Genomic DNA, 25,770 nt, shown 5'->3' with positions numbered 1-25,770 from the left:
TGGTCATGAACACATCTGTCCATCAGACAGAGGGCTGCTGTGCCTCCTGTCATCATTAATGGACGTCTCTTTAAAATGACCGCTCAGAGGAGAGGAGTTCTCATTTCTCTAACCGCCTGCTGCTTCCCCTCCTCTCTCCTCGGCTCCTCCACTCGCATGTCCTGTGGGCAGGACTAAGTCTCGAGGATAATTGGTGAAATGAGAAAGTGTCTTCAGTCTGTTGCACAACAACAACAACAGCAGCAGATTGTGTTGTCATCTTCTCTCTGTAAATAGACTGTTGATGGATGGTGAACAGTGGAGGACAGCAGACTGTTTGCATTCATAAAATAAGACTCTGTACTGGATTGGTGTTGTGGTGAGTTTGCTGTACTTATTTATTTTTACTTAGGCTTTTTTGTATTGACTGAAGACAGTAAATCCATTATCTATTCTTCTTTCATTGTACATGGACATGACTTTTGATCTTCTTATATCCCTCTGAAATCTAGAACTAGTAAAGCAGCAGAGAATGGAAATATGAAAGAATATTACTTTATTAAGTACACGTGAAACTGCTTGAGTAAATGTGCCTAGTGACATTCCGGACCTAACATTTTCGCTTTGATGTCCCAGAAAAAAACAAATTTTCAATTATCAGGCTATACTTGTTCTCATATGTCTTCATTCTCATAAAATATTTTTTTTACGGCTTTTTTTCTCCTTTTTTGTCAAACATATATCTTAAATCATTGTACAGCCCTAATAGTATGGAATCAGGTTTGTGCCATTAAGATCAAGCAGAGAACTGCAAACAAAAATACATGTTATAAAAAAGACAAAATAGTTTTGATGATTTCACAAATTATTTGTCTGCAAATTATAGATTTATTTTTCAGATTACATTTATTTTGCGTGACTGAGTTTTTTTTTTTTTTCTCTTAACCTGTTAGGCTAACCTTGGATGATGGGTTAGTAGAGTAAAAGCTTTAGGAATCCAAAGTACAACATATAATAAGTACCCTGTATCAAGATCGATGCAAAACAAGTGATATTTGACCTTTTTAGACAGATTTAGCAAAAAGAAAACCTCTTCTGGGGCCATTTGGGTGGATTTTCCATCTCTAGCCCCCCTTGTTCGGTTTTGACATGTGACATCTCTTTTTGACCGTTAGAGCCAATAGAATCCAAAGGAAATTGTCCCGCGCACACTCATGTTAGAAAAAAAAGGTGGCGTCTCTGCGCATTCTAGCTTGCAGCAGAGGGGAAAAATATCCCTGCTGTGATAAAAAGCAGCGGAAAAGCTGTTTTATTGCTTATGGATTATCAGAACATTTCAAAGGGGACGCAGTCACATTGGATATTAACCTATGGATTAACTAAAATATCGTTTTTTATCGTTTTTAATGCCATTGAAAACCAGTTTCGACCAGACAAAGACGAAGGTAAGCCATGTTAGCGTTGTCGGCTACCTAGCGCCACATGTTTTGATGTACGTTTTTGTTGATAACGTCGCGAGTTTGTATCTTTCAGTGTTGAGGTGGGCACCGTTAGATTCTGTGTCTCCTTGCGATCATAAACAATGTGTTGGATGTGCACCAAGGATAAGTAATAAGGGAGCTAGGAGTGATAATCGGTGCAGTAATAGGTTAGCATTTTTCGCTCAGGGGTCATTTAGATGCTTCTTATGAGACTTATGTTTTGGTAAAAATGGTTTGTATCATCAGTTAGCTGAGATTATTCCCGTTAATCTGGTATAACACATTAATAGGTTCTTAAATATTAAGATCCCCTGAGACACAGTGTCGTGAAAAAAAAAGTACCCGGTTTAACAGGTTAAACTCTTAGTTTTGCTTGATGTTAATGGCACAAACCTGATTCCATACTGCAAAAGCACAGGACTAGACAAGGAGAAAGAGATGAATCATTGGGGGGGAGGAATATTGAGTTGCATTCACATGTGATCAATCATTATTTAAAATGTGGTTATTTGTCAGCCATTCAAGCATTGCATTAGTCAATATACCAATATCATTATATGCACATCTTTACCAGTTTGAAACCAAATTGAAGAAATTGTAGTGTGAACTCATTGAATCATAATCACGATAAAAAGGCAACCAATTTTACCCATGAAGCTCAGTTTACTCGTCACATGGAGTACCTGATCCTGTTGTAAAATGCATTCTTAGTCTTGTCTTAAACATCCCAATGCTTAGAGACGGAAATTGGAGTTGGAAAGACTGTTTCTTAATTCTCGCAGAGAGTTGGATAAGAATATCGATACCACTCCCTTCAATATGAAGCTACAGGTAGCTTAGCTTAGCATAAAGACTGGAGGAAAAGTGCTGGACTATTTATTGGACTAGACTAGATTGTGCGCATGAAAATATACTGAATGAAAGTGATTTATGTTTTCAGTATGTTCGACAGTTATTGGGGGTAAAAGGCTCTGAAAAAGTGTTAGTGATGTGTTTGAACTAACTTCACATTTAACATTTCTTATTTGCGCACAGGAGTAACTTATAAATGTACCATTATTGTGTGGATTACGCAACACTGCATCAGTTTAATGACATTTAATGGGTTGGTAGTCACAGTAAATCAAATGTAATGATACTACACGCCACAATCCAGATTAAGAAGCTTTTAACTGTTAAACTCTCAAAGGTAGTACCTAAAAATGTCTGAATGCTCATTTAGTCGTGGATGTTAAGTACGTTTAAATAGCGATCAAATATTCCTCTACATTCCAGTACACTCAATTACAACATTTCACAGCATTACATTTACCAGGCAGTATTCCAATTAGTTTTTGTTATGTTGGATATCTTGTTATAGTAAAGGAAGTACTTTTAAAGTGTGATACCAAAGCTTGAAAAAATAAAAAGAACCAGCAGAAAACAGACTATGTTAAGGCCTTGGAAATAGAGAAACGTTATCTGTACAAGAGTATGTTTCCATTGACATTGGATTATAAAAAAACAGCAGATCAGGAGTAGAAGAGCTTGTCCTGAAAATCATGAGAATCCAGAAGCTTCCATGCTGTCTTTACTGTCCTTCTGTTGCATTCATCTGTTGGTCAGTGCAGACACTCATACACACACACACTCACACACATTCTTTAATCTACAATATCAACATCCAAGATACAGACTGAAGAACCTAGGTTTTGAATGCAGAGTTTTTCCAAAGTGGTTTGTGGTAGACCCAGCCTTCACCCTGGAGGAGAAGAAGATATATATTATTATTTATGTACCAGTTACAGGAAACAAAGTTATATCTCTCACAGGCTCCGCTCTCTACTGGACTTTATGGGTACTACTTTATCATGCAAGCATTCACCGACTGAGATTTGTATAGACGTAGCCGGCCCCGGGGCGGGCCTACCTGAATGCACGCGCATCTCACTTCCATATAAAAGGAGGCCTCGCCTCCTGACCATCATCCTTTACTCTTCAGCGAGCGGAAGTGACACTGAAAACTATCTGACATTTGAAAGAAGAAGAAAGAGTTATCATACCTCCAGGAAGTAGAGACCCGGGCCTGTCCTTTGTGCCCTGGCTTCATCACAGGCCGCCGCCGCTGCCTGCCGTGTGATGTCCCTGGATGCCCCGTGTTTACGGAAGGGCTTTTTCGATCGATCTCATGCTCACGGGATAAGGAGGAATCGCAGCGTGGCTGCTTCTTGCCCATCCCCAGAGGAAGAAACACTGTCCTACACTCCCAGCCCCCTGTTGTAAACCCCAGTATAGGGAGCCAGCAGGTGGGCGTGTGCACGTGAATGGAATAAACCGAGTGCTGTCAAAGTACTGTGCGGGTTCAAGAGACGCTGGCGTGCTGTTGTCAGAAAACACACCTTGCCTGGTATAATAGCTCCGATTAATGCATTTCACCGTTGAATGGGAAATACAGGGTTAATACGTGGGCGCGCGGCCCTCATAAGAGTGGCCGCGGTGCGTTCAGGAACCTCCGCAGGAGAACGGTGGTTTACGTTTGTAAACTAGTTCTGGAGTGATGTGTGTGTGGAAAAATGCATTCAGTAAAAACGATTGCATTTAGCCCAGAGTAAGAGTCATCTCTCTCCACAATTCCACTTTTCCCCATAATGTCCGTTTCAAAGAGACAGTATTGTGGCGGGCCTTGTGACGGGGGCTGCATAATGGCGGAGCCCGCACTCACACAAGAGCGCGTGGCGGTGCGTTCAGTATGGGCATAGATATGTCTCACAATTATTTCTGTGAACATAAAAATAATGTGTGTGTAAATATGTGATTTGTAAATGTAAAACACCATCCACAAATGCATTTAAAAGATTTGCAAACTCACAAATAAATGTACAAGTGTAAAAAGGATCTGCAAATACGCTACATATTTTCACAGATAAAAAAAAGATCTGTGAATATCTCTAACATTTACAACTTTCGATCAGGCATTTGTGAATCCATTTTGTATTTGTCGACCAAAAATGCGCTTGCGGATCTCAAATCTCTGCTTGTGGATCTTAAATCTCTGCTCGTGGATCTCACATTTCTGCTTGTGGATCGTCTTTTTACACACACGGAATATTGAGACATATTTTCCGCCGGCTAAAATCTACTCGTGTCACTTGGTTATTTTCGGAAACCACGTGATGGCCTGCTGATGACGACATTTCCGTATTATTTCAAAGTAACAGCATGATGGTTTGTTTAATGCTCTGTTTTATTTTTTTATTATAATGAACAGCGGAACGTTAGATGCATTCTTTATCACCATCATCATCATCATGTTATAGTGATACAGTTAGTTTGTGTTAGTTTATTGGTTCAATATAGCATATATCGAGCACTTTCGTTGATGTTGAAGTACAGGCTATACGCCACTTTCGGATCCCGGGGGGAGCAGCTGGCAGCGAAGCAGCCCAGAGAAAACTCTTTCTTCAACAAACCATCATGCTCTTACTTTGAAATCATGCGGAAATGTCATCATCAGCAGGCCATCACTTGGTATCCGAAAAATAACCGAGTGACACGAGTAGATTTTAGCCGAGACCGGCGGAAAATACGTCTCAAAATTCCGTGCGTGTAAAAAGACGATCCACAAGCAGAAATGTGAGATCCACGAGCAGAGATTTAAGATCCACAAGCAGAGATTTGAGATCCGCAAGCGCATTTTTGGTCGACAAATACAAAATGGATTCACAAATGCCTGATCGAAAGTTGTAAATGTTAGAGATATTCACAGATCTTTTTTTTTTTTATCTGTCAAAAATATTTAGCGTATTTGCAGATCCGTTTTACACTTGCAAATTTATTTGTGAGTTTGCAAATCTTTTAAATGCATTTGTGGATGGTGTTTTACATTTACAAATCAAATATTTACACAAATTATTTTTATGTTAACACAAATAATTATGAGACATATCTATGCCCAGGGCCGGCTCTAGACAATTTGTAGCCCTAGGCGAGATTTTAGTTGGCGCCCCAGCCAGAGAATCGTACAATAGAAAAGATAAAGATCAATAGAGTATCCAAAGAATACACAATAGAATGGGGGGTGGACGTCACATCCTCTAGGGGGGTCCGGAGGTATGCCCCCCCGGGAAGATTTTTTTAACATTTTAAAGCTCACATGTCATGCTTTTCCGGTTATTACCTGTCCCCTTGAGGGTTATGAAGGTTTTTCTGCATGTAAACGGTGTGCAGAGTCAAAACCCTCAAAGTACACCCTGTAGCGAATAAAACTCCAAAACAGAAAAGCTGGGCACAAAGCTGCAGTGAGCCGTTTAGTGGAGAAAGTGAATACTGCTGAATACACATACTTTACAGAGATGCTGTATGTGAAACCAATGTGAGTTTGGAAAATTGCACAGTATTTTTCTATTTAAGTATACCTCAACAATGGAATTATGATCAGTGGAAATGGCCATGACATATGACCTTTAAAGTAAAATGCTTCAATCTGGTGCACTTTAAGCAGAATTACTACTAGATCTAGGGGGTACCACTCTAAACACCCATATGAAAAAGATTGGTTTACATTTTATTAATCAAATAAGTATGTGAACATAACCAATAACCTACCATAGCCAAGAACAAATAAATGTAACTTATTTCATTTTTGTTGTTCATTCATATCTTATTTGACCTATTAACATGTATTTATTCGTGCATTTTTTTAAATCTCTCCAGTTTAAAACAATATTTTTGGTTTACTGTCCTATAGTATACATTGAAATGATTTCAAACCTGTTTTATCCCAATAATTATAAAGGAGTGCCTTGGAAATATTTGTTTACATAAATTGTGACCAAACCGTTTGAGACCCACTGAGATAACTTAGACTAAAGTTAACTATCTAAACACTCAGAGTCCTTTACCTCACTGAGCTGTAGTTATTAGCCTCTCAGTCTGACTGGAGAGGACTCTCCCTCCACATTATTGTAGAAACGTCTTCTTCTAATATCCGTTAGAGCAGCTAGCACCAGATTCTAATAACAACAGCGCCGGTACCGGTGCACCCTCCCTCTCTCCCTCCCTCATTCGCTCCCAAGCTCACTCGCACTTTGGCTGTGAGCTGCGGGCGCCAGATAAGCCAACGTCCCCCATTTGCACAATTTACAGCGCCCATCGTACAGGACAAATGAAAAGTGTAACCGGGGTCAAAAAAAGGTGTTACATTTACTTAATTATGAATGTTGTTACATCAAGGCCGAAAATCTGGATGAACACCAACGGTCAAAAATGTTTTTCTACCAGCGCAGTGCCTCCCCAGGTCTGGCGCCCTAGGCGAACATCTATAACGCCAGTGCTACGGGCCGGCCATGTCTATGCCCATAGTTCAGGGACCTCAGTAGAACACACTACGCCTATAAGGACTCTGATTAATGCTGTTTACCGTAGTGGTGAAAACAGCATTATGGTGGAGCGCGCGCTCACACAAGAGCGAGCGGCGGTGCGTTCAGGGACCTCGGTAAAACATCGGCCCTATCTGTGTCTACCCTCTATGGGCAAAACTTCCCTTAACGGGGGGTTTTGTGGCTGAACGGGTCACCAGAGAGCAGGGGCGTTGCCTGGACCTGAAAACATTCGGGGCTTAGCCCACAGTGGCGGCGGCCGCGGCGCTACAGTGGAATTTTCTACTGCAACCAGGCGCGCCGGATTCATTTTAGAAGTGGGGGGGCCAAAAAAGGGCGTGTGTATGGCCCAATCCCAAACCACGCCCTACACCCTACCCCTACACACTCCCCCTCCGTGACGGAGTGAACTCCGTGGAGTGACACACGAGGCTCCCTCCTGTCAGATGGAGGGAGTAAATACAGCAGCAAGCTTTGGGACAAACTCCTCTCTCTCCGGCAGAAACAGGAAATATCGTAACTGTATGTAACAACGGTTTCAAATCAGCATCTCTTTGACAAAAAATGTAAATTAATAACTCAAATAAAACTCCAAACCTCTTTTTCTTGTGTTACTTTTTTGTAAAGCTCTTTTAGTTTTAAACCTGATGTTTATAAGCTTCTTAGTTTTTGCAACAGTCTGTAAATATACACAACTTTACCTTTTTCTAGACTAAACACAGGTATGATCCTAAGTTAAAAACATATGAGGTTATCATGAGGTTGTTAACATCGCAATTTATCAATGGGTTATTGATTCTGCGTCAGTCTTAGGACAGTCATACATTCCTATGAAGTCTTCATGGACAACATAATCAGCTGATACCCATCGTACAGTCAGAGACAACTGTTCATGCCCGGGTGACCCGCAAAAAGAGTGATTCACGGGTAGGGTATTTTTTCCAACAAAAAAAATCCGGGTTCGGTTCTTGGTAAAACAAAGAAGATGCGGGTCGGGTTGCGGGTGTTGCATAATAAATATATTAAAATAATAATTATATAATTTAATTTGAATTAATTTAATATAATTTAATTTAATTTTAAATCCTCAGACCTCTCCCCCTCGGGACCGCTTATAATCATAACCTCTGCAGCGCATCAATCTGCTGCTGAGCGCGCCACATTCGAAATGGCTGAGGTGAAGCTCTCTAGCGGAGAATACAGCCTTTTCAATAACACTTCCTCAAGAGCGAAATCCGAGGTCTGGGAGGCTTTGGGTGTCATCCTAGATGGAGAAAATAACCAACATCCCACGCTTTTTGAGCCAAATATCTAACTGCGTGTTAATAATTGAATGTTTTCACTGCTCATAGGATATGCGGGTTCGGGTCAGTTTGTGGATCTTGTGCCGACGGGTCGGGTCGGGTTGCGAAACTAATTGGCAATATGTGCGGGTAGCGGGGCGGGTTCGGTATTGCACGTCGCGGGTGTGGGGCGGGAGCGGGTCTTGAAAATCAGACCCGTTCAGGACTGGCTGACACACACAGAACAACGTAACAAATAAAGTAAACAACGTAACAAACTAGAGAATGCAATTCCTGAAGAAATTGCTAGTGGGAATGCTTTATGCTGAAAATGTGACGCTAAACTGCTATGCTGAAATGTAATGTGTAAGAAGAAAGTGAAGAATTTAGATTGAAATTATACATGAACACAGGGGGCTTGAATGTGTGATGAGAGAAGAAAATAAAGTAAAAAGGCTTGAAAAAGCAGCAGAATATTTGAACTGCAAACTTCTGAACTAACTTGATGGCGAATGATCTGTCGCCATGGCAACGGCATTTGACGACACCCATAATACGCTTAGATGCATTGATGGCTGCATCGTTACCAAACCTGTGAAGTTTTGGGCAGTTTGGAGTATTTTCACTGAAGTTTTTTGAAAGCCGTGTTTCATGGTGAGCATTGTGTTACCATGGCAACGGCATTTGAAGAAATCTCAACTGTCCCTTAGATGTCTTCACGGCTGGACTGTTAGCACACATGTGAAGTTTGAGCACTTTTAGAAACTTTTCATAGGAGTTATAGCGACATCATGTTTTATGGTGAGGGATGCGTTTCCATGGAAACGGCATATGGTGAGATCTCAGAATTGGCGTAGAGCTGTTGAGAATGGACCGGTGATATACAAGTGAAGATAGGGGGACAATTGGACCGTGTCGATGGGACTTACAGCCACATTGTGTTTCATGGCGAGTGGTCCGTCGCCATGGCAACGGCATTTGATGACACCTCATACTACGCTTATATGCGTTGATGGTTGCATTGTTACCAAACCTGTGAAGTTCTGGGCTGTTTGGAGTATTTTCACTTAAGTTATGAGAAAACCGTGTTTCAAGGCGAGCATTGTGTTGCCATGGCAACGGCATTTGAAGAAATCTCAAAACTGTCCCGTAGATGTCTTCACAGCTGGACTGTTGGCACACTGCTATCTGAAGTCTGCTGCTCTGAGCATGTCAGTTGGAGCGATGACATCATCGTGTTCCATTGCACAGGTGTTTATAGTTGAGCTAACGAGGTGCCTAGACCTCAAAGGGTTCATTGTTCTGAATGAGAGATGAACCTCTTACATGTGAACGTTTTGTGGAAGAACAATAACAGATATCTGTGAAATTTCAAAACGTGAAGCATGTCAAGGAAGTTGAGTACCTGAAGTGTAATTTTTGTGTACTTTCGGGTTAATAATGTGGCCTTTTTGGCAGTTTAACTAAAAGGTGTGCGGCTGCTGCTGTGAGGAAATATCTGCCTGAAATTACAATGGGCTTTAATGGAGACATGTTGAACGTTTTTGTCACTTCGTGCCCTCAAGAGGCACTTTGTTTAATTATTTTTGCTTAATTATTTATCATTTTTCAAGCTACGAGATGTTTTCCTACGTTTGTCATAATAAATTATGTCTCAGGAATGTAGGGTTTGGGAATTATGGCAGTTTAAAAAAAATATATGAATGCGAATTTCAAGCTGTCCTCCACTCTAGCTGTGACATCACACACTCTAGTTAATGTTAAAATGTGAAGAAAACCTCTAAAACAAGGTCTGAACAATGTTTAATATCTCTAAAAGTAAGAATCAGATTTAAAAGTTGTTTTAAACGAATAATGTAAGAAAGATGTGTAACATTTTAAAGTTGGAATGAGGTTTCTGAGTGAAAGTATGAATGAACAGTTAGCAGTTGAAGTCGCTTGAAGATTTGTTGAAGTCGTAAGATTTCCTCCATTGACTTCAATGTTAAAAATGGGATGTATTATGGGATGTATCTCTGGAATTATGAAAGTTATGAATGAGAAGTAATAGCCATCGATTCCCGACCAAGCTGAACGTTTTGATGTTTGAACGGAGTTTCTGCGATGTTCAATGCGGGAGGAGAAGCGCGGCAAAATAATTCGGCGGAATAATAATAAACTTTTCGTCCGTAGAAGAACAGTTAGTTGGAATGCTGTTAACAGCATTCCCACTAAATAAACAAATCTAAAACTTTTTTTATTGGCTGTAATTTACATGGATACATTTGAATGGTGTGATTGGGTTAAAATTTACATATTGTTCCTTTTATGTCTGCCTGCTTTATTTTACTTAATGCAAAGTGACCTGCTCCATCGAAATCAGTCGCATTGACCCGAAGACACATTTTGAGTTGTGTACACTGTTGGAAAGAGGAGATTCCTAGCTTTCTAATGATATCAGGATTGTTTTTGTACTCCAAATATTGTCGGTGCACCCGAGCTCTGATTCGGGGTGACCGGAGCGGGGCGACACTCAGACCGAACCCCTCCTTTGTGCCCAAGAGCCAAAGGAGTGCGTTCAGGTCGAGGGCTATTCAGTTGGGGGGGTTTTAGTCTTCCACCCCATGGGGGGGCCAGGGAAGCTAAATTACACCTCCTCTGCCCGGTGCGCGCTTTAGCATGTTATGTAGAGCTGGACCCTGGGCCATTAAAGGGCTGGAGGGCTCCACCCGCCTGCCTGGGGGCAGGAGGGGGAGAGCCCTCCAGACTATAGTCTGTACACACTCTGCACGGAGTCAGTGTCTGAGTGTGGACATGGGGGCTAATTGTGCCCTCCCCGTGCTCCTTAGGGACTCAGCAGAGAGGGTGCATAGTGAACCCATATAGGGCTGCAGACTTTCTCTGTTTGCCTATAGGCGGACGGGGGGAGCCCTCAGCACTGTTTTTCGGGTACACTTTTTTGCGAGGTGAGCGGCAGAGTGTGCTCGGTCAGCCGCAGCCCAGACCTCTCCACGGTCACAACCGAGGGGGAGGTGAGTGAGGCGCAGCGGCTGCTAAAGCCGGTCAGGGACAGTGAGGTGGAACGGTGTGCTGGACGACATCGAGCCTGTGAGAGACATAACGCCAGGTTACTTATTGTAACCCTTGTTATATTAACACAGCCCTCTACTCTGGGGCACTGTCTGTCCTATACCGCTCGCTGAAGAGTGGTGTAGGATGATGGTCAGGAGGCGAGGCCTCCTTTTATACGGAAGTGAGATGCGCGCGCATTCAGGTAGGCCCGCCCCGGGGCCGGCTACGTCTATAGAAATCTCAGTAGGTGAATGCTTGCATGATAAGGTAGTACAAATAGAGTCCAGTAGAGGGCTCCGCCTGTGTTAATATAACAAGGGTTACAATACGTAACCCGGCGTTATCAGATTACAGATACATTTAGTCAAAATAAGACTAAAATTGTTTAATACATTTCAAAATAAAGAATAACGCCTCTTACATTAGGAGCTTTTACTGGGTGTAATTGGACATCATTTAGTTTGTAAAGCAGACTAGATTAGTAACAATGATTAGCCCTTTCAAGTTCATTTTTATTATTATTCTTTGGCGAGATGCATCCTAAAAACAAAACCCAATTCCTAGTAAACCAGCAAACATAATAAAGGTCAAACCGGGGCAATGTGATAACGTCTGCTAAAGTGTCAATAAATTGATTGTGTTTCCTTTTTCTGCTTTACACACAAAATAATGGTAACATTTCAGCCTTTTTACTTTAAGGTTAAGCAAAAGTAATGGGAGCTATATTGTGTTATTTGGATTAGGTTACTGACTACATTTTTATTTAAGTACATTTATCAGAATACATATTAAAACTCTCCAAAACAGCAATATGTTTACATTTTGGAGTGTTTATTCCTAGTCTTTTGATTTGTAATGTACAATGCCATGTCCTTTTATGCTGCTTCAAAGTACTTCTTATCTTATCGCCTAAGCTCTTCATTTTCTGCAGCTAGCTAGCATGATTGTTTAATCCAATAGTCATTCATCTTATCATTTATTTAGGGGTTGAGTTAAAAATTCAGATTTGCAGACGACAAAGAAGAAAATACTGAATCTATTTTGGGAGATGAATACATAAATAATAACCAAACTTCCTGCGCTGAGTGATGCTGATTCTTGGACAATTGACCAGTTGGAGACAGAAATGATGCTGAAGGTGATTTATGTATTTAGTGTCTCCTGCTCACCTCTCTGTCAAAGTATCTGGTCCTCCATGCTGTCTCCGTCTCAGCGCGGTGTCTCTCCTCCGTCCTCTGCCTCTCCTCCAGGATCCTCTTATGCTCTGTGGCATTCTCGATGTCCTTCAGCCTTAAAGACTTTGTCACGTGCTGCCAGAGACGCCTGGAGGCAGTGAAACCGTTAAAATGAGTGAGAAGAAAGTGCTTGCATAACGTGTTCAAAATAAAAAAATTAAAATGTATTTTTTCTGTAGATTTGTCACCAAAGTTACATAAAGTTTTAGAAAAGTTGTCACACAAAATAATTATCTTATTGTAAGAAATACATTACAAGTAATAAGTATATATACAGGGGTGCAAATAACTTTTTGCCTGGTTCTCAAAGGAGCACCTGGAGATGTTGCTTGGTGCTCATCCTTAAAATGAAATAAACCGTAACTTTTGAGGGGGTCTTTATTTGCCAGACACACGGCACTGAACACACATTCCTCTCTTTCAGACATGGTAGCTGATGATGTAGGCCTACTTCTTTCTCTCTGGTTGAGTCTGCCATTAGCTGCTTGCATCCACAATTCAACAGCTGGTTTTGGGTCGAAAGTCTCTGTTGTCATCTTAGACAAGTGGATGTAATCAAATAAGTATGTGAACATAACCAATAACCTACCATAGCCAATAACAAATGAATGTAACTTATTTTATTTCTGTTGTTCATTCATATCTTATTTTGCCTTAACATTTATTTATGCATTTTTATCTCTCCAGTTTTAAAGGATATTTTTGGTTGCTGTCCTATAGTATACATTGAAATGATTGCAAACCTGTTTATACCAATAATTATAAAGGAGTGCCTTGGAAATATGTGTTTACATAAATTGTGACCAAACCGTTTGAGACCCACTGAGATAACTTAGACCAGTGGTCGCCAACCAGTCGATCGCGATTGACCGGTCGATCGCGAGTGTGGTGCGGGTAGATCGCGGACCGTTAAAAAAAAAGTAACAGAAAGAAAAATAAAATTAAAATAATAATGTTTGAAAAATACGTTTTTATATGTAAACCTATCATCCACCACCCCGTTAGCAGGTGCCACTTGATTGACGTATATTTGAGACACCTCAATAATATAATACATTTACCGTGCTTTACGTGAACCTCATCATGACACAAGAGACGACGGCAGGACTGTAATTTCCCGTGTTCAGTGAACGCAACAGAGGCATGACACCAGACCAATCAGAGAGTTGCATGGAAATACACGTGTGCTTGTGTCATTCAAGCTCGGCTCTGTGTGTGTGTGGCAATAGCGCATTTAGTGTGATAGAGAGGGAGAGAGAGAGAGAGAGAGGGAGTGAGGGAGTGAGGGAGAGAGAGGGACCAGTGCTAGCGGGGACCGTGATGTTAGCATCTGGTTAGCTAGCTGCACTAACGGACATAAGGAGCTGTTTCCACAAAAAGCTGGAGGAGAGTCCTCTCCTGTCAGACTGAGGGGCTCAGGTGAGCTAAACTGGACTCTTGAGTGTTTAGATTAGAAAGGTTTTGTCACAAATTATTCAAAAGATTATTTCCGCGGCACACCTTCATATGATCATTATAGTTATACAAACAATAAGAGAATAAATAAAAAACAGGTATGAAATAGCCTACTATATGGCAGTAAAACAAGAATACAGTTTAAAAGGGGAGTGATTTGTAAAATATCCATAAAGAAAAAGAAAATCTGTTTACAGTTCTGTTTCATATGGGTGCTGATAGAGGTATCCATATATCTCTTCATGTTGCTCTCAAAGTCCACCAGATTGTTGCTTTCAACTTCAATATTTAAAAAAAAATCTTCAGAGGAGGTGAAGACCCCCTAGAGGAGGTGAGTTCCGCCCCCCGATAGCACTTTACCCCTGCTTATATGCCGTGAGCTGATTATGGAGCCTTCATTGTAACAGTAATTCAGATGTAATTAGCCTATATAAAAGGCCTCAAATTTGAAGCACTGTCTGGGCCGTCTTTTGCACTCAATTCTGCAATAGGTAGATCTCGCCTTTCACCTAGGCCGCGGTCGGTGATCTTGGGCTTAAAAAGGTTGGTGACCACTGACTTAGACTAAAGTGAACTATCTAAAAACTCAGAGTCCTTTACCTCACTGAGCTGTAGTTATCAGCCTCTCAGTCAGAGAGGACTTTCCCTCTACATTATTGTAGAAACATCTTCTTCTTATAACCGTTAGAGCAGCTAGCACCAGATTCTAATAACAACAGAGCCGGTACCGGTGCACCCTCCCTCTCTCCCTCGCTCACTCGCATTTTGGCTGTGAGCTGCGGGCGCCAGATAAGCCAACATCCCCCATTTTCATCACCTACAGCGCCCATCGTACAGGGCAAATGAAACGTGTAACCGGGGTGAAAAGGGTGTTACATTGACTTAATTATGAATATTGTTACATCAAGGCCGAAAATTAGGATGAGCCCCAACGGTCAAAAATGTGTTTTCCCTCCCAGAACTGCCAACGCAGTGCCTCCCCAGGTCTTGCGCCCTAAGCGAACATCTATAACGCCAGTGCTACGGGCCGGCCCTCAGTTAATATGCAACTCCCAAATATCTTTCTCTCTCTCTCTCTCCTCTCTTTTCTCCCTTCTCTCTCTCCCTCTCTCTCAATGTTGGTACGCAAATGCACCTTTTTTCAAATGACACGGTGCTCCTTTTTTGGCGGAGGTGCGCATGCGCACCTGCGCACCAGTTATGTGCAGCCCTGTATATATGTATATATATATTTTACAGTCTTAAGAGGCCATATTCATAGCCTGATTTTTAAAGCATTTAAATAACTATTTTTACATGGAATCTTTTTTTTTCACTGGCTGTTATTAAAAGTATTTTCCAATGTATGGAAATCTGTAGTTCCTTCTATGAAAAACCCTAATTCTGATACATCAACCACGCATTTATGTTCCTGAAAGTTTAGCACAAATGTTAGAAGTTACTGCTGTATTTGCGTATTTACCCGGGGAGTTTTATGATGATATCTATCTGTTGAGTGTTTTACACAATAAGCTGTAGTCTGGATTTATACTTCTTACTGTTAGAGGTGGGAAGTTTGTTGCTGTACTTAAGAAAATTCTTCTGGTATCAGTACTTTACTTTACCATCGTTCGGCATGGAAACATTCATTAGCTAACAATGACATTATTGTTCTAGTAATATAAAGGGAGCTCAGGTACTCTTTAAAACAGCTGCTAGTTATGTTTAAATGTTAAAACGCAACAAATCCACCCTCTTTTTTCTGACCTGGACTCAGTGGGCCCCTGCTTCTCCACGGGCCGGACGCTCTTCTTGGTGACGGGCAGCTTGGTGACGTCCAGCGTCTTGGTCTCTCCGCTGGTGTAGCTGAACTCCAGAGCTCCGTTCCACTCGCCCTGCACACGACACACCACCGCGTTGGTGGTGTTGTGCTTCACCTCCGCCGTTACCCTGTGTTCAGACGGGACAATTAGACACAGGGACACCAGGAGTTGTAAGAAGAAACCCCAGGAGGAACTCACTTGTGTAATTTGCCGCCATAAAAGGGTTTGGTCTGGAAGGTGATGATTGCAGAGTACCCCGACTTGGCGCAGTTGATGTTGACTTTGCCGCCCAGCTCCACCCAGGGGACAGTGAGGATGGAGCGGGCGTAGGCACAAGGCAGCGTGAAGGTGTACTCTTCATCGTGCTCGAGCAAATACAGACAACCTGGGAGGATAACAGATACAAACTAAATCAAGAAACAACTCATTCCTTAACTAATTTGTTCATTACCATCCATTCTGTTGGCCATAATTCATCTCTACCAGAGTCCTATCTGTTAGGATACTTTATTCTTGAGGTTCATATATTACTTAGCGAAGAATACATTTAAGATTAATTTATAATTCTATTATTTCTTTAGTCGATTCGTTTTTTTTTGCCTGTCTGACTTATTTCCAAGTAACCTCAGTTGAATACAAGAAAGTAAGTGGTGCTTTTGCAAAGATTCTTTGTGCAAAAAATAAAATCAACAAATCAGTTATTTGACAAAATTATATGAGTTGGAGAAAGGCCTAATATATTATAACCACCATTTGAAATTAGCATTAACAATTGTAGTCGACAGATTCTTTGACAAGGAAGGCATTTCAGTGTATCAAGTTATTTAATAGCTGTTTTTTTAATAAGAGTTTAAAGGCCCAGTGAAGTGTGCACCTGTGCATGATCTGTTATGCTAATACGTATAGTAATGACCAAAATTGTCCATTGGAACCCATATTAAAAAATGTTGGAATAGCAACAAATTTGACGAGTTTTGAATTTTCCGGGGAAATCTGCAGTCGACCTTCGCCTTCGTGGGCGTGGCTTGCGATCTACTGCGTGACGTCACGAGATGGACGCCGCTGCACTGTTTACATTCACCACCGTTCGTTTTTTCTCTTTTTCAAAGTCGAATTTCTCAACGTTTTTGAGCTAGTATTTTCCTGGAAAGTGTGTCGGAGTCGACTGGAAGTGATTTCCAATCGAGAAAACCTGACAATGGAGGCGACAGTGAAGAAAGAGGGATGAAAAACACAGGGGAAACGATGCATTGCCGCTGGCTGTAGTAATGTCAAGTCTGCCGAAGTGGCGATGTTTCTGTTCCCAAAAGATGAAGGTGAGCCTGGCTGGTGTCATTGTTTCGTAGATTATTTGATTGATCATGATAAATAAAGGCCAGTGGTCGATTCGAGAGAGAGAGAAAGAGAGACTGACAGAGTTACAGGGTTGTTGTTAGCATCTGGTGCTAGCTCGGAGCTAACGGAGATTAGCTGTTTCAACAATAAGGAGAGGGAGAGTGCTCTCCTGTGGGACTGAGAGAGATAACGTCAGCTCAGGGAGGTAAACTGTAGCCTAAGTTATCTCAGTGGGTTTGGTCATCTATGTAAACAAATATTTCCATCTATGTAATATTAGTTGTATAAAATAGGTTAAGAAATCCTTCCAATGTTTTTTGATTATTGAAATATATGTTTCATATGAGTGTTGAGAGCTGTATCCGTAAATCTCTTAATGTTGCCCTCAAAGTGCACCAGATTGATCACTTTCCTCATCTATCCTGTCCGAAAAGCTGTCCAAATCAATAATTTCTCTCACACTAGTATCACTTTCCAGAGTCTCCGCCATGTTTACAATCGCAACTGGGTACATCTTGTGACGTCACAGCCACTATCGTCTGCAACTTCTGTTAGGCTCAGACGGCAAAATTAATAATTCATTAATTCATTAATTATGAATTATTAAAAATTATTTTAGCCATGAACAGGCACAATGATATGTAAGGAATGAAACTGCCATTTCATTTTGGTGCAAAAACATGCACTTCACTGGGCCTTTAAAGACTAGTATTTATTTGACTTCTGGCGAGGGTACAAACTTTATTTGACTAGTCGAGCACATCCATAGAATGTGAGCCAGGCTCTTTATTTCTGGGTGATCTCATGAGATAGTGCTGGCTTACCTTCCCCTATCATGGACACCCCGATGGACATCCCCATGAACTTGCTCTTTGTCCACACGTGCGTGTTCACACACATCCGCCTCTCCTGGCACTCAGCGTAGAAGCCAGACACAGGGGGGTGGTGGGACACCTGCTCAGCCACAAAGCGCACTTGGTAGGGTTCCTGAGGGGTGGCGGGGTCGGCCCCCCCCTGTGAGGGCTCCCTGGGGACCCTCCAGGAACAGTGGAAGCTCTCCCCGATGATGGGGTTGTAGGGCTTCTTGGCGATGGCCCCCTTGCGGCCCTCGTGGAAGGAGGTGAGGTAATACTCTACGAAGCGCACCATGCGGTCCTCCGGGCTGTTGCCGTCGGTGATGGTCACAAACAGGTCAGGGTGGGACATGAAGTCAGCGTACATCTCCAGGAGAGAGCGCTTCTCCAGGATGAAGGTGGGGAGGACCACCTGGGAGGAGAGAAATGTATTTGTTAGCACCCGATAAAACAATCAAGTGTAGCAGAGGAAAATATGGCGTCTGAGACAGCAGTACTTCGTTCAACGGACCCTCACATTGGAGGCGTGGCTTTATTTATACATGCACTTTAACCTTACATGTTATTGGCTGTCAGCCATGCACAACAAAACTCAAATTGATACCACATCTAGATGAATGTTAACACCCGCACTTGATATCACATTTGTGGTCTTTAAACAAAAAAATATGATAAGGTTCTCTACCTTACAGAAATGATTACTCTCCAAACATAAACTTTGGTGCTGGTTGTCATCACATCTGCCACCATCTGGTTAGTTGGACAATAAACCAAACTTGTTTCTCCCTCTTCCACAGTTGACCTCAGAAAATGATACTTAATGTCAACATGCTTGCATCTCTGTCTGTTAACAGGATTCCTTGCCAACGCTATTTTCCCCTGGTTGTCTTCGTAAATCTTAGGTAGTGCTTGGATGCTATTTTCTTTTCCATTTGGTGCGTTATCAGATCATTCACCATGGGTAAATTGAGCGGCTGACGTACACTCGACATGACCCTGAGGTCACAGCGTCTGCTAGATGTCCACCTGAGCCATGATTTCACCAGATAACTGCGATAAATCTGAAACCCAAGAGGAGGCTATCCAAATACTAGAACAAACCGACCCTGGAAGATAGAGTGTCAGAGTGTCCAGGAGCAGTAATTACAAAGCAGGAAGTGCTTACTTCAGCCTGACAGGTCATTACAAATCAAAGTATCAGAATATTGAAACACAAACATGACTTGAATGTATTTATTTTGGGCTACTACGAACCTACATTTTGCTACAACGAATTCAGATAAACTAAATGCTTTTTGAAGCTTTACATTTTAACTGACTTCAGCTAAATAGTAGGGCGTAACCAACATTATTTTTCTGGACTAGTCTATAGAAATGTCACTTACTATCTGTTATACCATATAAAACATGATAACATATCCCATTAGTCTTGTTTTGTCAAGATGTGTTGGAAGGGGGGTTGTTTAGCCTCTCGGAGCTACATGGAACTGGACCTACCCTTGTGAGGTCCATGCCAAGCTTCAGCTGGGACAGCAGGTGTAGGATGACGCTGCGCTCCTCCTCCACAGCACCCAGGTCCTCCTCCTTATCCGTGAAAGAGTCCTCCGCCTCATCCTCTGCGTCAATGTCCTCCTGTTCCTGAGACACAGAAGGGGGGGGGGGGTTTGATTGAAGCAACAACCTACACGAATGTCTCAGCAGAGGTTGATAATAAGTTAGTGTGTTTATGACATGGGAGACGTCACTTAAAGATCTCCTATCATGCTATTTTTAGGCATATATTATGGGTCTCAGATATATACAAATATGAAAAACATGTCTATGATGTGTTTTGCTCAAAATACACATCAAGGATTATCTCTGAAACAGTATGAAGCTCAAATGCTTTGTATCTTGCGTGTTTACCACAAGGTGAGTTCCTTTCTTCTTTTTCCCCCTGCTTTTTGACACATGCTCTCTCCAGTAAAGGTTAGCTCTGAGTGTTAGCGATGCTTGCTAATGTAAACAAAGACAATATTAGGTCCAAAACACGTCGGGCATTGTTTCTGATAGCAACGTTTCTGATAGGGCCGTGGGCGTAAAGCCCGCCCACATTTCAGATATTACGTCATATCGGCAGCAAATCTGGATCAGCTCCGTTGTACTCCCCGTTTTTAGAGATTTGGGTACGAAGGAAAAGAGAGAGGGTTTTATTTTCTGACACTTTGTGAGTTCCGTGACACACCGGGGACACATTTATGTATAAAAGACATGATAGGACACCTTTAAAAAAACTCAGAAAGCCTAAAGGGGAAATAACTGAAGTCAGTTCAACTTCTTAGGGGAGAGGGTGTCATGTCCTTACCCCAGAGAAGCTGCAGGAGTCTGGGCTGCTGAGCTCCAGGCCGCCCCCCTCCAGCTGGCCCTCCCCCGCGGTGAAGCTGTCCAGAGAGCTGCCGTTCTTCAGGATGTCGGGCAGCTTGGGCTCCAGCCACTCGATGGTGGGTCCTGACATGGGAGGCCGTTTTAGAGGTACTCGTGGTACTCGTGGTGCTATCCCCCCCCCCCTCCCTTTGCAAGTCTCCCTGACACTGGCACACAGGCGTAGCTCTACAATCGCCACATAAACACCCCACGGCTGCCTGGATGCCTGGCTGCTGACTGGACAGATGGCTCTTCCTTAAGCGGCAGCCCTACACCAACAGGGTGTAACCTAACCCCCCCCCCGACAGGCCAGGTATCAGGTACTTTCGGCCCCTACCATGGAAACATCCCTTGCCTCTGATTGGCTACAACCAGACCATTTGCCTCATTTTAAAATCTGGAAAGTGTTGATACTTCAGCAAAACAATACCCTAGAATGTATGTTTTTGAATATGAAACAGATAAAGAACTGTTTTCTGTCAACAAAGTGTTGCCGATAGACGTTTTAACCATCTGAGATCTCATTACCTCCGAGACAGGTGGTAAGAATAGGTACAGCTCCCTATCAATAATGCAAAATAATTCCACTGTCTGGCAAACTGTTAGATTGGAAGCAGGGCTGCATGTTCAAGGCTAAGATTTGTCGTCAGGCAGCACAGGGGCAGCTTTATTTGGAAGAAAGAGACACTTCTGCTTGGTGAAATAGCAGAAACACTCTTGCTATGCATACATTACGTTGTTCTCAATGATGGATTCAAAGACAAAACAGGAACAGAACCATCACACAATGTATAACCCCCCTCCTCCCACTCCCCCTCCACTCACCTCCCAGGGAGCCTCTCAGTCTGGCCACCTGCTGCAGGTGCAGGATGTGCAGGCACTCGTTGAGGCAGTTCATGGTCGCCATGGAGGTGGCCTTGAGCATCAGCAGATCCTGGTCTAGAGGTGAGAACCCGGGGGTCGCAGGCAGACCCTCGATGGTCTGGATCACATCTCTGTGCTGGCCCTGCGCCTGGGTCATCATCTGGAGGCGGATGATGAGGGTTGTTTAGTTATTCAGGGTGAATATATATATATATATATATATGCCGATGCCGATGTTTAAACTCAGTTCATGGGGCTATATATATATATATATATATATATATATATATATATATATATATATATATATATATATATATATATCAGACTTTCCGCTAGGATTTTTTCTCGCCGGTCAAATGTCCGGACAGAATTAATTTTACCGGACAAATTTGAAGCTTACCGGTCATGTTTCAATAATATTAATAAGAGTTGTGTAGCAGAGTTTCCGTTAGCAGGTAATTACCGGACTATGACCGGATATGCCGATGTTTAAACTCAGTTCATGGGGCTCATTTTTATATTGCTTCAGTTTATAAATCGTAATAGATCGAAAAATTCTGATTCATTTTTCAATAAATGATTCCACAAACAACAAACAACATCATTATTACATTCAAACAAACTACTTGTAGTAGATAAAGTACATTATTCAAAAGTTTAAATTGACTTTGAATAATAACACGGGAGAAACGGATCCTCTCTTTTCCTCTCTCCCTCCCTCTCTCTCCTGACAGCCCATCAGTTTCTCATGCAGCGCGCTAAACAGTGGGCGGAGCTTCAGGTGATCATGCAGAGCTGGGTGACTCGGTCTGACTCAGCAGCTGATCTGATCTCTCTCTCGCGTCCGGTTAGGGTTTACTCACGTTTATGTCCATATCGATCAGATCCAGCTCTGCTGATTGGCCTTTATAGAGAGCACAGATCAAACTATTAAGAGTGAATATTGGCCGATAATGACCGGCGGCCGATCGATCGGAGCACCCTTAATTATTACCAGACATTTTGACCGGCAGGTTTTGAATTTACCGGTTTTTAATACATTTTACCAGCTAAAAACCGGTAATTACCGGCTAACGGAAACCCTGATACATATATATATATATATATATATATATATATATATATATATAATATATCTGTGCAGGTACTTTTAAAAATTGTTTTCCTTTTTTAATCTGTGCACTTTAAAATTAAAAACTTGTGCCAATGTCCCCTTACACATCTTCTTTTTTCCTCTAACTAAAAATTATTATTAGAAACAACAGCACCCTCTTGTGGACAATGACCATCATACAAATGGGTCAAAGGGAACACGAGAGACACTAAATACATCTGAAGCAACTAAATCCTACTGTAATTAGTTTAAATTAACCACTAAATATCTTGTCGACCATGGGAGGAATATGGATGTATTGATATGTTTCAGGGACGAATATGATACAAATGATTGGTAGTCAAGGAAACTGATATTCAACGTTTGGAAGCAAAGTAAACATGAAGCACATAGTTGAAAAGCATATGTGTGATACATTTAGCAAAAATACAGTTTATGTGCTGGTCCTGATGTCTCAAAGCATAATAAGCTTTATTTGTATAGCACTTTTCATACAAGAGTCCAAAGTGCCTTGCAGTAGAGAATTGACACAGATAATTGATCAGACTTGCTCCCACTTTGCCTGTTTTTAAATCTCGTTTAAAAACCTACTTGTTCTCCCATGCTTTTGGAGACCACGTATAAGAGGTATCAGTCTGTGTTTTCTAAATTGGGGTTTTCTATTTTGTTGTGTTTTAAAATGTTTTTACATCGTATATGAGGGTTTTCAGTCTGTGGCTATAAGTATGGTTTTATTGTCTCGTGCTTTTATATTAGTTTATTTTTGTCCTATCGGTTTTGTCTAAATGTATTTATGCTGCTTTTTTATATATGTATTGATGTACAGCACTTGGTCAACTCTTTTTTTTTTTTAAATGTGCTATATAAATAAAGTTGGATTGGAAGGATTGGATAATTGACATCACATAGAATAAAGTTACCAGTAAAGAGAAACATAAAATTAGCATAGAATAGACATTTCATATCAAATAGATTCAAATGTTAGATACTTTAATGAAATTAACATTGTGATTACAACTCGAAATAATCGCAGATTTAGGATGATATTATTAATATTAAATGTTAACAGTAGTAGGAGACTGAGTGTGGCAGCAGTACCTCTCGGGCCTCCATCAGGTGGTCCGGCAGCAGAGACCTCTTGCTGGAGTACAGCGACGAGCCCTTGGTGGCCTGCCAGCTGAACAACAACGCGGGGTTTTGGCTGGGCCGCCGCACGGACATCGGTGAGCTGCCGCTGCCCTGAGACGCCATAGAGTAGCTCCGGGACTTGGGCGGGGGGTTAGTCTGTGCAAGGCAAATTGTTCATCTGATCATTTAAAACCAAATTCATTCAGCTCCTGAATATTTCTAACCACTGCTTAAAGAATTCTGTGTTTTTAGTTCTAGTGTAATTTAGCCCTACGGCTCTGATTGGTTTGCCTGTGATAGACATTCCCAAAACACCTACTGGAATCAGGAGACCAAAGGATGAGATATTCGCTTTCAAACCAGGTTGGCAATAATGTATGCATCTTTGATTGGATTGAGCCATTTGATTGGCCCGTTGGATTTAGAAATACCGGAGAAAGTTTCACGTTTAATGGTAGATCAATATATCTCAAAATGAGTTATTACTGTGCTGACACACACCAATTGCATTTTAGGGTTAGTTCTTTTTGTATATCTCGCTTTGCTCAATTGCTTCATTGCATTTGAGGAAGTAAAACATGAAACTGAAGAATGTCCAGCTCACATCCTGAAATTGTTATGTTTATCCAAACCTTAAATTGATATTATACACTGTTGTATTGACTGACATCTATTCTAAATACAGTCCCCAGTCATTTAAATACAATCTACATGTATTTGTGTGCCTCCTCTTTTATTATTTGCACACGATCTTACCTTCCCCATGGCCTCTGTGTGGTGCTGGGTGCAGATCTGCAGACGGCTCACCCAATGCTGTCTCTCTTTGGCATCGGTGGCTGAGAGACACACAAAAAGCCAAACCATGTTAACGTTACTCTGCGATGCATCTTACTCAGCATCAATTTCAGCGTGCTTCTGCATCTAGGAGCAGCTAATGGAAAACATCCAGATCAATACTGTATGATGGATGGTGATGACAGTAAGACGTAAAATAATTAGCAACGATCAGACATAAGACAGTTAAATGTGCATTAGGTACCCACCCCTGAGTTTGTACTGCTCCCCGCTGATGGCGTTGACGGTGAAGGTATGCGAGTCCTCATCGCTGGGGGAGATGACGGCCCCTGCCAGGGGGAGCATACCCCGGGGCTTCTGGGGTCTTGACTGCTCATTGACAAAGTACTCCAGCAAGCCCACCTCATTGTTTAAGACGAAGAACCTGCATTTGTGATTTTAACGCTATTTCAGTAGTGAAACAATGCAGTTTTGTCAACATCAATGATTTTTGCTTGTTTTCTCTATTAAATACTTTCAGATACACTTGTATGCATGAAAAACTGTACAACTGGTACACAAAGACAATTTCAGTCCACGTACATCCAGATTGGCGGATTGGATTACAGGAAGGAATTTGGCTGAAAGTGGTTGTGTCTTCTTATTCTTGGGACAACATACTGTTTAGTTTGGTGTCATATTAAAACAGATATAAAACTCACCTGTATTGCCACCCTGTTACAAGGTTGGTGTATTTCATCAAGTAGCCATCGATATTCTCCATGTGGTCACTGGAGGTTATCAAGCAAAAAGGAGACAATGGACACTTCAGATACTTGGACACACCCATAGGTGCATGCACACATTAATCACACAGCGTTGACAGGTTTGCTCAAAGGGCAATCTGATTTCACTGCTACCTGTCAGATTAGAAAGCACATTTAATTCCTAATCATTAATTTAAGAGCAAATCGGCCCCACATTGCAAAGTGAAAACACATGATAATTAACTGAACATTGTGTATTATTACAAACTTGCTCGATAGAAAATACGCCTTAAATCAGAAGGTATGACAGGATAAACAGACACCCACCTATACTGCCAGCTTTTGGCACTTGCTCTCCCGGAGCTTGGGGTCCTGCTCTGGGGTAATACATCCAGCTTTCCTTCATTTTCCGTAATTCGTATAGCCGTAGTTTCCCCTTGCATAATCACAAGCAACGAAGCCCCCTTCAGACGCTAACTCAGCTTGTAGCGTTAAGCTAACCTGGGAAGCTAGCTAAGCTAGCTACACTAAGTCACTACAGATTGAATTAAGTAAAACCTTATAACACAAACAGCCAGTTCATCGCTTATTAACACCTCCACACACCCGACAGACGCTGTTAACTGGGTAAGTTGAAAAACGAAAGATAAAACATTTTCAATTGCGCTAATTCAGGGAGTAGTCAGTGAGCCTGTGTATGCTAGCTCGCCTGATATTTACTGCCTGGCAGGAAAGCAGTCATGTGACTACAGCGCGAGCTTCCGTGTATCGATTTTTTTTCTTTATTGACAAGAGTACAAAACATTCAGGTAAACAAAAACAGCGCATACAAGTGCAACAGTTATTTAAGACTCAAGAAGAGTATATCATGAGAATATTGAAGGA

The 25,770-nt window shown here is 41.7% G+C and overlaps 1 protein-coding gene across 1 annotated transcript; it reads right to left on the bottom strand.

The window, feature by feature from the left end:
- Positions 1-353: 353 nt before the first annotated feature.
- On the bottom strand, positions 354-25,731 carry LOC307032526 (oxysterol-binding protein-related protein 11-like). Its single transcript, XM_079670565.1, has 13 exons — positions 25,213-25,731; positions 24,841-24,909; positions 24,388-24,563; positions 24,101-24,180; positions 23,315-23,500; positions 21,061-21,259; positions 20,177-20,319; positions 19,330-19,470; positions 17,803-18,244; positions 15,842-16,028; positions 15,588-15,770; positions 12,321-12,474; positions 354-3,201 (listed from the first exon to the last, which is right to left on the bottom strand). Exons 1-13 carry the CDS (start codon positions 25,326-25,328, stop codon positions 3,145-3,147), a joined length of 2,133 nt encoding a protein of 710 aa, XP_079526691.1. The 5' UTR covers positions 25,329-25,731; the 3' UTR covers positions 354-3,144.
- Positions 25,732-25,770: the final 39 nt, after the last annotated feature.

Source organism: Notothenia rossii, assembly GCF_949606895.1.
Source record: "Notothenia rossii genome assembly, chromosome: 3".
NCBI classification, from domain to species: Eukaryota; Metazoa; Chordata; class Actinopteri; order Perciformes; family Nototheniidae; genus Notothenia; species Notothenia rossii.
The sequence above is the reverse complement of the archived record's forward strand: the minus strand, read 5'-3'. Positions and strand labels throughout refer to the sequence as shown.

Coding starts and splice junctions, on each gene's coding strand:
- LOC307032526 (XM_079670565.1), bottom strand. CDS start 25,328: ATGCAAGGGGAAACTACGGCTATACGAATTACGGAAAATGAAGGAAAG. Junction 19,471..20,176: donor ACTCCTGCAGCTTCTCTGGG/GTAAGGACATGA, acceptor TCTGTGTCTCAG/GAACAGGAGGACATTGACGC. Junction 3,202..12,320: donor CCAGATACTTTGACAGAGAG/GTGAGCAGGAGA, acceptor CTTCTCCTCCAG/GGTGAAGGCTGGGTCTACCA.